Here is an 18,008-nt window from a genome sequence, read left to right on the forward strand (position 1 = left end):
AGTTCCCTGTCGTGGCTCAGTGGTTAATGAATCTGACTAGGAACCATGAGGTGTGGGTTCAATCCCTGGCCTCGCTCAGTGGGTTGAGGATCCTGTGTTGCCATCAGCTGTGGTGTAGGGCGCAGACTCGCTTGGATCTCGCATTGCTGTGGCTCTGGCTAGGCCAGCGGCTACAGCTCCGATTAGGACCCCCCCTAGCCTGGGAACCGCCATATGCCACTGGTGCGGTCCTAAAAGGACAAAGGACAAAAAAAAAAAAAAAAAACCAAAAACCAAAAAAACACCTCAGGTGTGCACCACAGCAATGGGAATGGACACTTGGACCACAGGCGTTCAAGGCCCTCTGTCCTGGAAAGCGCTGCGGGACGTGAGCCATCATCACCCTACCGCACCTTGCAGCGGAGCAGAATCCGGGCCCCGCTTGTCCTCTGCCCCCGCCCTCCGCCAGTCCCGGCGCGGGTGACCAGCGCCACGCCCCCGCGAGCGCCGGAGCGATGTCATCGATGTGCTCGGCGCTCTCCTGAGCCAGCCCTAGGAGTGGGCAAGCCCATTTTCCTCAGGTGGTCTAACAGGCGCTGGAGCGGACCAATGGCTGAGCTCCATAGCTCCACCCCTCCCTTCTGACTGGCCGGCGCTGGGAAGCCTCGGCCGCGGCCAGGGGAAGCGAGCCGGGACGGGGTTCAGTCCCGGTTGTCCGCGCCGTGCGTTTCCTGCCTTCCGCTCTGCTCGCTCCAGCCCGCTCTGCCGCCGCCATGGCCCAGTGAGTGACCACCTGCGGGCGGCCGGGAAACTTTCCGAGGCCCGAGCTGCCCCCGACGTCGCCTCGGTGCCGGGGGTCGCCGGAGCCCGGCCTCGTGGCGCCCGGAGCCCTGGACCTCCATGGTCTCAGCCCCCTCGGGCCCAGGCTCCGGAACCGCTGGACCCCGAGGGAGCCCGCGACCTCGCTTTTCCTCGGACCCAGCTCCTCTGCCCCCCGCGGTGGCGCCGGCGGATCCGGTTCCTAGGAAGCGCAGGAGGGAGGGGAGGGGACGGGCGTGGCCGAGGGGAGCCAGGGCCCGGGGACGGCGGGCGGGACGCCTGGAACGGGGTCGTTACCAGCTCGGCCGGAGCACAGAAGAGGTTACCCCGAGACCACCCTTCTGCGTGCATGTTTGCTAGGTCTTGAGAACTCGCGAATCCGTGAAGTAGCAGAGTGGGTGGCCCGTCTGTAGTTTCCAGGAAGGCTGCAAGCCTGGGTTCTGAAGTGCAAAAGGAGGGAGGGGGATGGAGGAGCGTTAAGGCGGGTTATTCAACAAAGAGCAAAAGCTCCAAAATGCTGGGTCCTTGAGGTGTAATGAACCAAGTGCAGCTCACGCAGTTTCCTTTGGCTTTCAGGGCTGATATTGCACTGATTGGACTGGCCGTCATGGGCCAGAACTTAATTCTGAACATGAACGACCACGGCTTTGTGGTAAGTCAGGGGGGACACACACTCTTAGGGGTTCTTGCTGCTTTGGCCTGAATGCTGGTGATCGTTCTGGTTTCAAAGATCCCATATAACCTGTAAGATAGTTCTCTTTATATATACTCTGTGGCTGCTTATCACATTTTTGCAAGAGAGAGAGAAGCAACACTTTACTTCTGGGATTTGGAGGGCCAGCCCCACGACTGTCTCAAGAAGAAGAGTCCTGCTCAGTGAGCCTGTGGGTTCTGAAAGGTTTGCAGCCTTGAGTAAGCCCGTCTGGAGCCTAAGGAGGCGAAACCCTGCTGGATGTGGATAGCTCTAACTTTATTGCCTAATGGCATCTGGAGGCAAGTTCGGTGTGAATACTAAACTAGTTTAGATACAAGGATCACCAGAAACAAAAGATAACAGTCTGGAACCTTCTGTTCCTAGATTTGAGTCCTAACCAAATAATGAGACTAGCTAGCCCCATGTATCTCTGGCAGTTGACCTTTGCCTTTTCATCCTGTTAAAATTAGCTTTATGGTGATCAGTCACCACTGGGTGGGGAAAAGATAAAACAGGGTCTGGCCTCCAAACCTTGGGCTGCACAGAAATCCTGCTGTTACTCAGCCTACGGTGTGAAGGTCTCGTGTGTCCTAGGTCTCCTGATCAGGCCTTTGCCCTTCCAGGTCTGTGCTTTTAATCGGACAGTCTCCAAAGTGGATGATTTCTTGGCCAATGAGGCAAAGGGAACCAGGGTGGTTGGTGCTCGCTCCTTGGAGGAGATGGTCTCCATGCTGAAGAAGCCGCGGCGGATCATCCTACTGGTGAAGGCTGGTCAGGCTGTGGATGATTTCATTGAAAAACTGGTGAGGCCCGCGCCCTCCCAGCTGCGGCCCTGTGGGCAGCACTTCTCTCGTTCCCTTCCTTTAGCTGTTTCGTTTCTTTTTGCTTAAGAGATCTTTTTCCCCTTTCAGTTTCTGGATCTGATCCGTTCAAAACTGTTGCTTAAACGTCTCAGCGTTTGTTAACCTGATTGGCACCAGTTAAGTCACAACATATCCTCGGGTGGTAATAACTCCTTCTGTATAAAATTCTGACAACACGACACCAAGAGACATTTCAGTAAGAATTCACCGTCGGCGTTCCCATCGTGGCGCAGTGGTTAACGAATCTGACTAGGAACCATGAGGTTGCAGGTTCAATCCCTGGCCTCGCTCAGTAGGTTAAGGATCTGGTATTGCTGTGAGCTGTGGTGTAGGTCGCAGACACAGCTCGAAACCTCCATATGCCACGGGAAGCGGCCCTAGAAAAGGAAAAAAAAAAAAGTTTATCGTCAACCGGGATGGAGACAGTAGTTGTCTCGGTGACATTCAGAAAACCTTAGTTCAGATTATGTAAGATGAATGTTGAGTGCTATTCACCGATAAACCTGCCTGTCCACATTTAGAAATAGATTTCATTTTTCTCAGTATTCCTATAAGGTAGCAGTTCTCAAATTGTTAAATAATTTAAGTGATGGAAGGTCCTCTTAAGGAATGCCGGCAAGTAGATCTCTCTTGGGAAGGAAAACCGGGCACGTGGGCCGTGCTGCGGCAGGTGCTGACAACTCCGTGCCGTCCTGGTCCCCGATCATCAGTGGAGAGGGCCCTTGTGTCACACGGTGCTGCTCTTGGTTCTTGGACACCTTGTCGTCTGACCTCTCGTTGAGGCTTTCGGCCGCCCCAGGCCTAGGGGATAGCGGACCCTTTGTTCTGTGGGCACCTCCAGTCTGCAGTCTCCCTGACTTGTCCTTCCGGGAGGACTGAGGGCCACTCCCACTCTGCCTTCTCCCAGGGAGTGCCCAGCAGCTCCTGGTCCAAGGAGCCAGGGGAGGGATGACCCTACTGACCAGGAGGATCTCCCTTGCCGGCTGCAGTAAATGGAGAGAGACATCATTGCTGGTGCTGTGCAGCCTGGGGTGCTGCTCCCTCAGGAAAAGAAGTACACATGGGTTAAGGGGAACCAGTGGAAATAATTTATTTAGATACTTAAAAAGAGTTCTACAGCCTCAACTCTGAAAAACCCAAGGAGGATGTGTTTTGTTTTGAGATGCGCTGTGATGGTAAACGGAGGATGGGCCTGCCTTTTCTAAGGAGCGTGAACAGTGGGGCTCTTTCTCCAGGGAGAGGCGTTTGTAACCAGTATATATGTTCTCATAAAAATTGTCCTAGGGGAGTTCCCGACGTGGCTCAGCGGTTAACGAACCCGGCTAGGAACCATGAGGACTCAGGTTCAATCCCCAGCCTTGCTCAGTGGGTTAAGGATCCGGTGTTGCCATGAGCTGTGGGGTAGGTCACAGACGTGGCTTGGATCCTGCGTGGCTGTGGCTGTGGTATAGACCGGTGGCTACAGCTCCCGATTCGACCCCCAGCCTGGGAACCCCCACCTGCTGCGGTTGTGGCCCTAAAAAGACAAAAAAAGGAAAAAACATCCTAGAAAGGAAGAACATGGTGGTAAAGGACACAGCAGACCTTGTGTGTGGTGAGGTGTCCAGCTGCCCGAGATCAGCTGCAGATGGAATGGACTGGAAGATGATAGCGCTCAGCACGGGAGAACGGGAGGGAGTGTTAATGGGAGCCCTGTGGGGGAGGTGGAATTCCAGAGTCGGCCGATTAGTCCTGCCATGGGAGATGCTTTTGTTCAAGGCCTGGCCTCTTCCTGCCATTCTAGATAAATGAGCAAATCATTTATTCATACGTCACACCCCTTGATATCTACGGCCCCCTTCACTGTTCTAGGCAGATTTTATAGGCTTTTTATTAATTTTATTTTTTTTGGTCTTTTTGTCTTTTTAGGGCCACACCCACAGCACATGGAGGTTCCCAGGCTAGGGGTCCAATTGGAATGCAGCTGCGGGCAGACACCACAGCCACAGCAACATCAGATCCGAGCCACATCTGTGACCTGTACACCACAGCTCAGGGCAGTGCCAGATCCTTAACCCACTGAGCAAGGCCAGGGATCAATCCTACGTCCTTGTGGATGCTATTTGGGTTCGCTAACCGCTGAGCCATGATGGGAACTCCTAGGCTTTTTTAGAACTAATCCTTTATGGGAATTTAAATCAGGCAGGTGGTACGTTTTGGAAATACAAAATTTTCCAAGTAGGTTTTGTTTGTTCAAAAATCATTATTTCAGAGTTCTGACTGGGTTTCCTAAGCTTTTAAACAGGGTCTAGCCCCAGATAAGATTGTTTTCTTTTCTTTTTTAGGGCCACACCAGCAGCATATGGAAATTCCCAGGCTAGGGGTTTAACCGGAGCTATAGCTACCAGCCTACACCATAGCCACAGCAACGCCAGATCCAAGCCACATCTTGGACCTACACCACAGCTCACCTGATCCTTAATCCACTGAGGATCCTGTTTGTGGGGAGTGGGTTCATTCTCCACAGGGAGAATTCCGAGGAGATTGTCGAAGATTAAATTACTTGTTACACACACACACACACACACACACACTTTCAGGCTGGGATTTTTTTTTTTTTTTTTTTTTTTTTTTTTTGGCCATAGTATACAGTGGCTTGATGTGGGATCTCAGTTCCTAACCCAGGGATTGAACCTGGGCTGCAGTGGTGAAAGGGCTGAACCCTGACCACTAGACTCTCAGGGTATTTCCCTCAGACCAGGTTTATTTGGGATAACTTCTTTTTGTTTTTGGCCACATCTGCGGCATATGGACGTTTCTAGGCCAGGGACTGAATCCGAGCCTCAGCTGTGACCTAGACTGTGCTGCAGCAGTGCAGGATTCTTAACCCACTGCATGGGGCCTGGGATGGAACCCGAGCCTCAGGAGCAACCCTCGCCACCGCAGAAACAATGCCAGATCCAGATCCTTACCCTGCTGTGCCACAGTGGGAACGCCACCAGTTGTTGTTTTAGTTGGTCAGCATATGTTGAGTTTTGTCTTCCATTTCATGGTCCACCCTAACGCTGGTATCTGGTTACAGGTCCCGTTGTTGGACACTGGTGACATCATCATCGACGGAGGGAACTCTGAATACAGGGATACCACCGTGAGTGTGCCTCCGTCCTTGTTCTGCCAGCTTCTGAGGACGAGCTAGGAAAAAGTCATTGCCCACATGACCGAAGAGTAGCCGTGTTGCTGTGGGTCTGGTGTAGGCCGGTAGCTACAGCTCTTGGGGATTGGCCATCAAGACATACTTGAACCTCAGGAGAACGACCGCTGCTTGGGTAGCAAGCTGGGTGTTTACCCCTAACCCTCCCTCCCTCTCCCTGATCAGTGAGCCCTCAGCGTGCAGCTCGGCTGAGAACCGCCGCTCTGATGGGCTCGTGGGCTGGGAGAAGTCCCCGTACCATCCAGGCGCCCCGTGGCCATAAGTCGTGCTTGCATTTAACCAACTCTTCACTGAGTCTTACTGTACAGTCTTTTCCAGTGAGATGAGATTGTATGTTTGCCTTTGTATTCCCCTTTGGGGACAGGGTAGCTGTCTTAAACTTGCGTGGATTTTTAACTCCTGAACTGAGGGGCTTAAATTTCTTGAGTGACAATGTTATTCCTGGGTCCTTGGGTCATTTAGGTCGAATGTGGACTCTCCACACCTATCCTTTTTTTTTTTTCTTTTTTTTTTAAGGGCCGCACCTGTGGCATATGGAGGTTCCCAGGCTAGGGGTCAAATTGGAGCTGCAGCTGCCAGCCTGCACCACAGCCACAGCAACGCAGGATCCTTAACCCACTGAGCGAGGCCAGGGATCGAACCTGCATTCTCATGGATTCTGGTCGGGTTGGTTACTGCTGAGCCACAGCTCGGACCCCTCTCCACATCCGTCTCATATCTCCTCTCATTGGATGGGAGAACCTTTCTTTGGTGGAGGCATCATGACATCCTTGTTTTCTCCGTAGAGACGGTGTCGAGACCTCAAGGCCAAGGGCATCCTGTTTGTGGGGAGCGGAGTTAGCGGGGGAGAGGAGGGGGCCCGGTACGGCCCGTCGCTCATGCCGGGAGGGAACAGAGAAGCGTGGTGAGTACCAGCGCCCTCCCCGGGTCCGCTCGAGGGAGCTCGAGCCTTGAGAACAGGGCGCTGGGAGCGGTTCTGCCACCCCGTCTGCTCTGCGCCGTCTGGGGGCTGCAAGTGGTCCTCTTATCTGCACATCCTGTTGCTCTGACATACTGCATGTACGTGGTTCTCTTTTGCCTTTTTTCTTCTGTCGCTTCCTCAGTCCTGACAACGAGCGTTCCAGATAGGCCTAAAGCTTTCAGAGACCCCAGAAGGCAGCTCAGATGATGTCCTGGGCACTGCCTGGACTCGGGGCAGGTCTGCCTCCTTAAATACATGGTGGAGTTACAGCAAAATCAGACGGGGCCTCTTCTGTCCCCAGGGATGAGGTGGAAGATTTCTGAGGAGGGGAACCGCTCGTTTCGTGGAAGAGGGAGGGGAGGGGAGAGGCTTCGCTGATGACGCGGGGGGGCGTGTAAGACCCGGGGCTGCGGCTGGTGAGCAGGAGGGAGGAGTCACACGAAAGCTGCGAGGAATGACAGTACCTGACATAGACTGAGGGAGACAGTGCTGCCGATGCTGCAGAGAGAGAAAGCCAGGAAGAGGACGCTAGAGAGATGGAGCAGGAGGGAAAGCTCTAGAGAAGGAAGGATGCTTTTGAGGGAGCCATGGAAAGGTAATGTGCTTTTCTGCTGAGTTTGATTTCCAGATATTCTAGAATTATGGTAGAAGTTAAAGTTAGGAGTGATCAAACTTAACCCCCAAAGGTGAAGGGTTTATTGGGAAGATTATTCTTTAAATGACCTCCCTAATGATTAAGTCTGGGGATTCTCTTCAGTATGTTAAAATCTAGAAGTAACAGCCTTCCAGCTTCTGAGAGCTTAAAAATATTTGTCTTGGGATATCACCCAATGGGCTATTAGAAATGCAGACAGAAAGTTCTAGATGTAGCTGTCTTAGCCCTTGGCCTCCACCCCCTGACCCCAGTTCCTGAGGGTTACCTTTTGCAGTCCTGTCAGATTTTGTGTCTTTACCAAAACCTTTGGTGAAAAGAAGTTAACGAAAGGTTTACTGTTAACAGTGAGGACAGTGGTAGGAAGAGGCCTCAGGATTTGATACATGGGGGGGGACAGGAGGAATGAAGAACAGCTGCTGCCCTTCCTCGGCGCTGCCAGGGCGAGGGTGGCATCCCCGGCCTGGGAGCGTTGCATGCTCGGCGCCAGAAAAATACAGTGGCGCTCTAGGAAATACCGCATGTTCTACTGGTCCAGAGTCTTGCTGCCCTTGACACACATCCAAACTTAGGAAAAGAGAGTCTCTGCGAGAACTTTCTGGAGTCTCGGCTTTTGAGAGTGCAGTAGTTTCCTCTGGGGCTTTGCTGACCCCTCTGCCCAGCCTTGTCTCCTGTCTCACGTCTGATAGTCCGCAGCCTCTGACTGTTTCCCTTGAGGACTTAAGCCTGTTCCTTACCTTTTGGGGGCACTTCCACCTCCCATGAGAAAGGAAAACACTGGGGGGGGGGGCCTTGAGCATTTAATGGTAATCTCAGCCCCTCATCTCAGCAGCTAAACCACACAGTTCCTTCCCGCAGGCCCCACCTCAAGGAAATCTTCCAAAGCATCGCTGCGAAAGTGGGAACCGGAGAGCCCTGCTGTGACTGGGTACGTTCTGTCCCCCCCCCCCAGTTGGCACCACGGGCACAGACGTGACCAAGTGTGGACGTGGGATCACCGAGGTCCCAGCCGTTTACTTTGTGATGTAAGCGTCTTAATCTTTAAGTTGCTAGCACAGCTGATGCTAAAATGGCTCAGCTGTACCTGTCCTTGTAGCTTTTTTTTTTTTTTTTTTTTTTTTTTTAGGGCTGTACCTGCAGCACATGGAGGTTCCTAGACTAGGGGTCGAATCAGAGCTGCAGCTGCCTGCCTACACCACAGCCACAGCAACTCAGGATGCAAGCCGCATCTGTGATCTACACCACGCCAGATCCTCAACGCACTGAGCAAGGCCATGGATCAAACCCAAGTCCCCTCGGATTCTAGAGAGATGTGTTAACTGCTGAGCCATGACGGGAACTCTGTGTCCTTGCATCTCAATTGAATGTTCATAATTGGAGGTTGACGTTAAAAAACAGCCCTTCTTAATTCATCTACAATATAGATTCTTTGAAAAAGCAACAGGAAGGATGAGGTGAAGTAAGATTATTTGGCCACGTTGCTTCGTGGCTAAGGAATGTCTAGATGGAGCGGGCTTGCTCGGCGGTGTCAGCGTCCTGTGCTACAACAGGAGCTGCAGCTCTTCGCCCTCAGGGAAGGTGAAGGAGGCCTCGGCGAATTCTCCCTCTTCCTGTGTCGTGTGTTGCTAGTAAGATAAATGGTATCGCCTGGTACAGCCTCCGTCCATCCTATGGATGAAACAACACTAGGCTGGGGAGAACTAGTTACCATTCTGGCTCTCTGTTGACCAGCGGTGTGACACAGGGAAGTCACTTTCTTTTTTTCTCTTTTCTTTGGGCAGCACTTGATGTGGGATCTTAGTTCCCAGACCAGGGATTGAACCCCAGGCTGCAATGGTGAAAGCACCAAATCCTAACCATTAGACCACCAGGGAACTCTCACAAGTCTCTCTCTCATATGGGCTTCAGTTTTCTTACCTGTCAAATAAGGAAGTTGGACTGGATCTCCAGGGTATCTCTAGCGCCTGATCCCCTTTTATTCTGTGTGCCATTTTTATGATGGTAGTTTTGTTTTCTATCAGATAAAAGGTAGAGATGAAAAAAGGACTCAGGTGCACAGGAAATGAGTGGCCGACAGTGCCCGGTAACTAAACTGCTCCTTACCTTTAACCGGTAGTCCCCGAGTTCAGTCAGAACCTGCCGAGTGTAGAGACACTGGTGCTGGGATTTAGAGGACTGAGTGGTTTTCTCATTAGTATGAAGGGTTGGACAGGAGCTTTCATTCCTTGACAATAGATTATTGCAGTTAAAAAACAAACAGTGACAGTAATTTCTTTCTTAGGACACACTCATGAAAAAGAAAGGCAGTACTTTGCCTGTATATCTTTTTTTTTTTTTTATGGCTGCACTCATGGCACATGGCAGTTCCCAGGCCAAGGACTGAATCCAAGGTACAGCTGTGGCAACGCTGAATCCTTTAACCCACTGCTCTGGGCAGGGGATTGGACCTGTGCCTCTGCAGCAACCCTGGCCACTGCTCGGGATTCTTAACCCACTGTGCTGCAGTGGGAACTTCTTGCCTATGTATTTTGAGCAACACCAGTTGACTCCCTAGCCCAGGCCTACCCTTCGGTTATTGAAAAACACCAGTCTAGGCACCGCTTTGTTCACCTCTGAAGTTACAGAAAGGACGGGGTGAAGCAAGATGTTACATGCCCAAGTGGCAGAATCAGAAGGGGTAGGTCAGCACTGGGCACACAGTGGAGGACGTCTCTGGGTTCAGGGTGAGCAGGGCAGCTGGAGAGGTGTCGCCCAGGCCAGCTGAGCACCCAGTCCACGGACAGGCGTGTCCCCATCGTGGAGACGGATGCCCAGGACCACAGAACCTGGTGCTTCATCATGTTTTGTGCTGACTCCTCACCCTCCAGCCAGTTTTCCCATAATTTGGCTTCCCAGGTAGCTTGTCCATAGGAACAGAATGTATTGATGAGACCAACACTTATAACCACCAAGATATAGTTCAGTTTCTCATCATACATTCACACACTGGTCTATTCTGGTTTCTACATCTTGCTACGTTATTACAAATCATCATCTGTCAGCAAAGGGACCTGGACTAGATGCAGTTCCAGGCTGAGGAGACTGAGGTCATGTTACCCCCCAGTGGCCATTAGCAACAACTATAATATGTTTCTATGTGTTTTTATAAAGTACAAGTGATTGAATTGGCCAGCTTATTTTCACCTGCCATTGCTAGAAAAATGGTAACTTTAGGAAAAAGACTTTTACTTGTGGGTGAGGGCTGAGGAATTACCTTTAAGGACAAGGAGAAAGATGGGAAATGTAGGGTAAAGAGTGAAGGGTACCTGCAGTGAATTTGGGGCTTTTGGAAAATCATTAGAGAAATGCACCTGGAGTCAGTGTGAAACAGCGTGGACTGAACTGAAGCTTATGTTGAGTTGTTATATGGTGATGCTTCTTTTGAAAATACCATAAGTATTTCTCTGTATGTGTTACGTTTTGTGTGGGGAGAGAGCCTGGCCAGAGAATTGGATGTGGGCTGGGGTGTTTCCGGGCTCTCTGATGACCTCGCGGCGCCTGTGGCTCTAACAGGTGGGAGACGAGGGCGCAGGACACTTTGTGAAGATGGTGCACAATGGGATAGAGTACGGGGACATGCAGCTCATCTGCGAGGCCTACCACCTGATGAAGGACGTCCTGGGCATGGAGCAGCACGAGATGGCCAAGGTGAGTCCCGGGCCCGGGCCGCCACGCTGCTCAGGTGAGAAGGTGGCAGTCCACCCTTTCTCATGCTTTCTCCCTTGGTCCTTCTGGTGGCCTGGACGGACTCAGCCTCACTGGAGGGAGGCTCTCAGTTATAGGACAGTAAAATCTGATGGCCAGTCCCTGAGCCAGAATTCCCAGACTCCTGCTGGGCCTCATCACTGCCACCCTGGGACCCTGACGGTGTCAGGCCTGTGTCGCTTAACTACACCATTTCTGTTGACCTCCTGCTGTCTCTGTGGGCGGTGGTGCAGCAGAAGCTTGCTTTTCTGAGCGGGGCGGGCAGGCCGTGTGACAGCAAGTCAGAAAGGTCAGGCCAGGCTGGGAAACGAGCCTTTCCCCCAATGTTTTATCACGAAAATGTTCAAACATACAACCGAGTGGAAAGAATTTGACAGTGAACACTTGCATGCCTACGACCTAGATCCTGCCATTAACACTTCTCCAGACTTGCTTTATCAAGTATCTGTCCACCCTTCTATCAGTTTTATCTTTTTGAAAAATACATTGTGGAGTTCCCACTCACTTATGTTGGGGATGGAATCATGGGAAAAACAAGCCCTGCCTTCGTGGGAAGACAGACCATGATAAATACATAAAACTAGTTTGTGATTACTGTGTTATTTTTTTAGGGGCGACACCCATGACACAGGGAGGTTCCCAGGCTAGGGGTTTAACGGGAGCTGCAGCTGCCCTCCTACAGCACAGCCACAGCAACGCGGGATCTGAGCCACATCTGTGACTTACACCACAGCTCATGGCGGTGCCGGATGCTTTAACCCCCTGAATGAAGCCAGGCATCCTCATGGATACTAGTTGGGTACTTAACCTACTGAGCCACAATGGAAACTCCCGTGATTACTATTTTTGTCTTTTTAGGGCTGCACCCGCAGCATATGGAGGTTCCCAGGCTAGGAGTCAAATCAGAGCTGCAGCTGCCAGCCCACACCACAGCCACAGCAATGCCAGATCTGAGCCGTGTCTGCAACCTACACCACAGCTTACGGCAATGCTGGATCCTTAACCCACTGAGGGAGGCCAGGGATCGAACCTGCGTCCTCCTGGATGCTAGTCAGATTCATTTCCGCTGAGCCAGGATGGGAACTCCATGGTTACTACATACAGTAAGGTACACGGGTGTGAGAGGCAGATCTAGTCTGGGTGATGGAGGAAGGTGACCCAGGTGAGGGGTGGACGCATCTGGCTCTGAGACAGCCCAGGGCTGCTCATCAGAAAATCAGCATGAATGGGCTGAAAGCAGACACTGCTGAGGGGAGAGTGTTCGCGCTGGGGAGATGCGTGTCAGCCCGCTGTGAGCCCGGGTCCTCATTCCCACAGGAGGGAGGCATCGGCCACGGAGGCCTCGGCAGAGCCTCACCTCTCATGCTGTTTGGCCCCCGTCCTGCACACAGGCCTTTGAGGAGTGGAACAAGACCGAGCTGGACTCCTTCCTGATTGAGATCACGGCCAACATCCTCAAGTTCCAGGATGCCGACGGCAAGCACCTGCTGCCCAAGATCAGGGACAGCGCGGGACAGAAGGGCACCGGGAAGTGGACGGCCATCTCGGCCCTGGAGTACGGCGTCCCCGTCACCCTCATTGGTAACACGCTGCTTCACTCTGAACCCTTTCGTCTCCCTGTTTTGACCCTGACGTCCTTCTGGAATATCGCCGTAGACTGGCAGCCAAGTCACGGTTGTCCAGAGAATCTGTTCAGCCCTAGTCGGCTTTCTGAGCCCCTTCTGCTCTTGCAGCTGAATGAACTTAGCGTGAGAGGCTGAAGCTGCTTTTGAAGCCCTTCTTGGAAGTCCTCCTGTCGTATGAGCTCTGAGATAAATCCAAAAGTTACTGTCTTAACCAGTTTGACTTTTGGATAGGGTTTTTTGGGGGGGAAGCCACGCCCACGGTACATGGAAGTTCACAGGCCATGGGTTGAACCCGCACCACAGCAGTGACTAGAGCTGCTGCAATAACAATGCCAGTCCTTAACCCATTGCCACAGGGGAACTCTGTGGGATAGGTTTTTGTTTCTTGTCTTTTTATGGCCGCACCTGTGGCATATGGAGGTTCCCAGGCTAGGGGTCGAATTGGAGCTGTAGCCAACTGGCCTCCACCACAGCCACAGCAATGCCAGATCCGAGCACAATCTGCAACCTACACCACAGCTCAAGGCAACACCAGATCCTTAACCCACTGATCAAGGCCAGGGATGGAACCTGCATCCTCATGGATGCTAGTCAGATTCATTTCTGCTGAACCACGACAGGAACTCCATGTGTGGGATAGTTTTAACATTAGTGATTTAATTAAGTCAGTGACGTAAAATAGAATTTAATAGGGAAGGTAACTGTAATGGGCTTTTTCATATGAAAGTTCACAGAATTTTTAAAGCTTTGGTACTCAACATTTATTTTGCAGTATTTTTTCTCAGGTATTTGGGAAGTAAAATATTACCTGTGCATTGCAAGTCCTTTAATATTCTCTTCCTAAGCTCCTTCCCCTTCTTTAGAAGAAAAGTACCCTGAAGTTGCTGTATATCTTTCCATCCATGTTTTTCATCCTGTCTTAATGAGCTAAGCACCAAACTCAAAGAAATGTAGAGATAAGGAAATAATACAAAGCTGAAATAAACAAAGGCCATAAAGGCATTAACAAAACTACACATTGGTTCTTCAAGAATAAAACAGAAGTTCCTATTGTATCTCAGAGGGTTAAGAACCTGACTAGTATCCATGAGGACGTGGGTTCGATCCCTGGCCTTGCTCAGTGAGTCAAGGATCCAGTGTTGCCATGAGTTGTGGTGTAGGTTGCAGACGTGGCTCAGATCTGGCATTGCTGTGGTGCAGGCCATTAGCTACAGCTCTGATTCAACCCCTAGCCTGGGAACCTCCATATGCTGCATGTGTGGCCCAAAAAAAGAAAAAAGAAAAAATAGAGGAGTTCCCTTGTGGGTTAAGGATCTGGCGTTGTGACTGCAGTGACGGGTCACTGCTGTGGTGTGGGTATGGTCCTTGGCCTGGGAACTTCCATATGCTGTGGGCATAGCCAAAACGCAAAACCAGAACCCTTCAATTCTGGCAAGATTGAAAAAGAAGGCAGGCTCATCTTGGTCCCGGCGGAAGGGTCCCCCCGCAGTCTCATGACAAGCTCTCCTGCTGCTCCCTGTCCCTCCCTAGCGGGCTCCTTCCTTGGGTTTCTGCACTGATGAAGCCTCACTGTCTGCAGCGAGCTGCAGGGCTGAGGGCACAGCGAGGAGGGAAGTAGTTGCTTCGTCCAGCTCTGCCGAGAAGGAAGTTGGTGCTTTTTAGCTGCTCCAAGTACTGCCTTGGGTGGAGGGGACAGTAACTCGAGCAGCTTATTCATGACTGACTCAAACGTAAGAGCATCACACCCTCAAAAAGATTCCTGCTCTCTTGATTTAGAGACTTTGTACCCTCCCTCCCAGCTGATGGCAGGCGGCTGCCTCCCTGGCCGGGCGCCTTCCTGTTTGCCAAGCTGATGGGGAAGTAAGTCTCCAGCTAATCTTAGGTAACACTGAGGTTTCGCCACCCTTGCCTCCTGTGCCTTTTGTCCTGGTGAGCTTCCGCCCAAGAGTGCCAAGTCATCGTGTGTGTGCAGCACAGGAGCCCCAGAGCGCGGGACGAGGACAGCAGGATGCCCCTTTGCAAGCCGAGGCCAGAATCCGTTCCTCAAAATAAAGGCCTCCATTACGTCCCAGAGATCTCACCTCATTGGGGGGAAAAGTGGTTATTCTAATTATATAAGTTGTCAATTAGGCAAGTTCTTAGAAGTGATCACTTTTAAGATTCTAAATTTCTTAATAGTAAAATACTGTGTTGAAATGTTTTCTGTTCAAATGAAGTAAAACTGGAACTGTAGTGGTCATCATGGACACACCGAAGCTGTAAACGGTAATAATTAGAAAGTGGGGTTCTTTGAAGGGTGACGTCTGTGTTACTTGTCCGTGTACTAGTTGTTTCAAAGTGATGGCTGTTCGTGTGTCAAAAGAAAATAGTGTTTGGTGAGCATCTAAAATTTTAAGTCTTCCCAGTTGAATTTTTTACTGGTAGACCAACACTAATACTATATATAATTTAAAAAAATTTTTTATGGCTTTTTTAGGGCCACACCCGAGGCATATGGAGGTTCCCAGGCTAGGAGTTGAATCAGAGCTATAGCTGCCACCTTACACCATAGCCACACAGGATCCAAACCTCGTCTGTGACCTACACCACAGCTCACAGCAATGCTGGATCCTTAACCAAGCAGGGCTCTGACCTGCATCTTCACGGATCCTAGTTGGGGTCGTTCACTGCTGAGCCACGATGGGGACTCCAAGTAATTCTAAATAACAGTGGTTTTCCCATTTCCTTTTTTCCCCTTAAAACTGTCCTCTGAATTTCATGGTGATCTTGGTGATTAAATACCTGTGTTCTTGGAGTTCCTGTCGTGGTGCAGTTGGTTAACGAATCCACTAGGAACCATGAGGTTGCGGGTTCGGTCCCTGCCCTTGCTCAGTGGGTTAACAATCGGTGTTGCCGTGAGCTGTGGTGTAGGTTGCAGATGCGACTCGGATCCCGCGTTGCTGTGGCTCTGGTGTAGGCTGGTGGCTACAGCTCCGATTCGACCCCTAGCCTGGGAGCCTCCATGTGCTGCAGGAGCAGCCCAAGAAATGGCAAAAAGACAAAAAAAAAAAAACCTGTGTTCACATTGGAAGACTGACTTGAGTTTCAGTTTTCAAATTAACTGTTTGGAGCTTTTTATAAAAGCTCTTTCTGATCCAGGTTAACTTCTGTGGCCTAAGGTTGAGACGTGGGCTCTTTGTAAACTGGGAATCTTGCTCTGTTCCTGTTTTCCCTCGTGCCCTGGCTCGTGTGTGCTGCCCCTCGGGTCCCGTGGACTTTGGTGACACATCTCCCCCCACAGGAGAAGCAGTCTTTGCTCGATGCTTATCATCCCTGAAGGACGAGAGGGTTCAAGCGAGCAAAAAGCTCAAAGGGCCTCAAAAGATCCAGTTTTCAGGAGACAAGAAATCCTTCCTGGAGGACATTCGAAAGGTGGGCTCAGTCCCGCAGTGGCAGTGGGGCTGGGGCTGCTGTGGGGAGCGGCCTGGGGCTGGAGGGGGCGGTGGTCTGGCCTCGGCCTTGCATCCAGCGTGCGGCCTCTTCTGCGGTGTGGTCCTGGATGCGCACTGCAGGGGTTACCGCGCGCGCTGCAGCCTGTGTGTCCTCCCCAGGCCCTCTACGCCTCCAAGATCATCTCCTACACTCAGGGCTTCATGCTGCTGAGACAGGCAGCCGCGGAATTTGGCTGGAGCCTCAACTACGGAGGCATCGCCCTGATGTGGCGGGGGGGCTGCATCATCAGGAGGTGAGGGGGTCCTCGGGAGCGGTTTCCCTGGACCTGGCACAGGGCGTCCTCTCGCGGGCTCCCTGGTGACCAGGCTGCTGTTTCCCTTTCTTCCTGGACGGCAGCTATTCTAACCCGTGTGTGCACACCACCCCTTTTAAAGTAGCTGTGAGCACTGTCAGGCGCTGCCCTCACCCCTGGGGACCATGGCTTGCGTGTGTGTGTGGCACGTGCAGTGAGCTTCGGGGGTGGGATGGGGACTTCGGACGGCGCCAGGGTAGCTGCCGGCCTCCAGCTCGCCCCCCTGCTTCCCGCCAGGCGTGAGGCCAGTGAGGATTGATTTCCTCCCTCTCGATTCTTTCAGTGTGTTCCTGGGCAAGATAAAAGACGCGTTTGACCGCAACCCCGGGCTGCAGAACCTGCTCCTGGATGACTTCTTTAAGTCGGCAGTGGAGGACTGCCAGGTGCGTGCTGCGCGCTCGCTGGCCTTTGCCGTGGGGGCACCTGCTTTTTCACTTACGTGTGAAAACCTGTCCCCTTTCCCGAGTGCTAAGCACTAGCCTGCGGCTTTGCCTCCCTTGCTCAGGACTCCTGGCGGCGGGCAGTCAGCACCGGCGTCCAGACAGGCATCCCCATGCCCTGCTTCACCACTGCCCTCTCCTTCTACGACGGGTACAGACACGAGATGCTGCCGGCCAACCTGATCCAGGTGAGCTCTGGCTGCGGGTGGTGACCATGAACAGGGGTGGCCCAGGCTCGGGGCCGCATGTCCCCTAACCTACCTCGTGGGTTTTCTAGGCGCAGCGGGATTACTTCGGGGCTCACACCTATGAACTCTTGGCCAAGCCTGGACACTTCGTCCACACTAACTGGACAGGCCACGGTGGCAGCGTGTCCTCCTCTTCGTACAACGCCTAACCGGAGTCCATCGCCCCCGCCCCGCCACAGCCCAGGACATTCCATCTTCACCGCACTGTCCACACGGCCCCTGCCCTGCCTTCTGCGCACATCTTTTAAAACAGTGTCAGAAGAGACTCCTCTGCAACATCAACCCAAGTTTACTTGCAAAGCAGTTCCAGGAGAACCAGCACGCCTCTGCGGGCCGAGCAGGATCCCAGTGTGTGTGGGACAGTTCTCGCCAGCTCCGGAAGGCAGCGTCCCCGCGTCCCCGGGGGATTAGGGAGGCAGGGGGAGTCTGCCCTGACAGAGGCAGCGGCTCTCACCACATGGGTAGGAAAGGTTTTTATGGAATTTGATCAAACTGGAACCTTTGTATCATGCAGCTGAATTCCCTTTCCCTTTACTTAATAAAAGTAAAAAAAAAAAAAAAAAAGGAAAATCATATTGAAAATGCTTTTTTCCAGATTCTTAGCTGTTCTCACCTCACCCACACCAACCATGGCCTCACTGGCAGAAAGATGTGGAGCCAGTTTCGTTATATTTGAATGAGTTTATTTCCTTCTGGCCTTGTTAAATATTTCCCTCTTTGTTTTCTTTAAAAAAAAAGAAAGACCCCAACCATGACACCGGAAACGCGGAAGCTGGGTAATAAACTCGGGCGGGAAGGATGAGATGGTCACACGTGAGGGGATTGGCTTATGACTTAACAGCTGTATGACTTTGGGCAAATTATTTAGTATCCGTGGCCTCAGTTTTCTCGTGTGTAAAGTGGGGGTAATAATCTCGCCTGCCTCCTTCAGGCTGTTGTGAGGAATGATCTAGTGAAAACAGGCCAACATGCCACGTGACAAGCGCCTGTATAAATGGTAATTATTATC

At 51.9% G+C, this 18,008-nt stretch overlaps 1 protein-coding gene across 1 annotated transcript; it reads left to right on the top strand.

Moving 5' to 3' along the window:
• Nucleotides 1-682: 682 nt before the first annotated feature.
• PGD (phosphogluconate dehydrogenase) lies at nt 683-17,576 on the top strand. Its single transcript, NM_001444732.1, is given in 13 exon segments — nt 683-760; nt 1,375-1,450; nt 2,116-2,295; nt 5,417-5,482; nt 6,331-6,449; nt 8,017-8,086; nt 10,711-10,845; nt 12,294-12,483; nt 15,808-15,938; nt 16,118-16,251; nt 16,595-16,694; nt 16,817-16,939; nt 17,029-17,576. Coding segments are annotated over 13 exon segments (1,452 nt in total). The 5' UTR covers nt 683-752; the 3' UTR covers nt 17,149-17,576.
• Nucleotides 17,577-18,008: the final 432 nt, after the last annotated feature.

This window comes from Sus scrofa, chromosome 6, assembly GCF_054392235.1.
Source record: "Sus scrofa isolate SSC_HxYL_T2T_F1_AM1 chromosome 6, Sscrofa_HxYL_maternal_Yorkshire_Landrace_v2.0, whole genome shotgun sequence".
NCBI classification, from domain to species: domain Eukaryota; kingdom Metazoa; phylum Chordata; class Mammalia; order Artiodactyla; family Suidae; genus Sus; species Sus scrofa.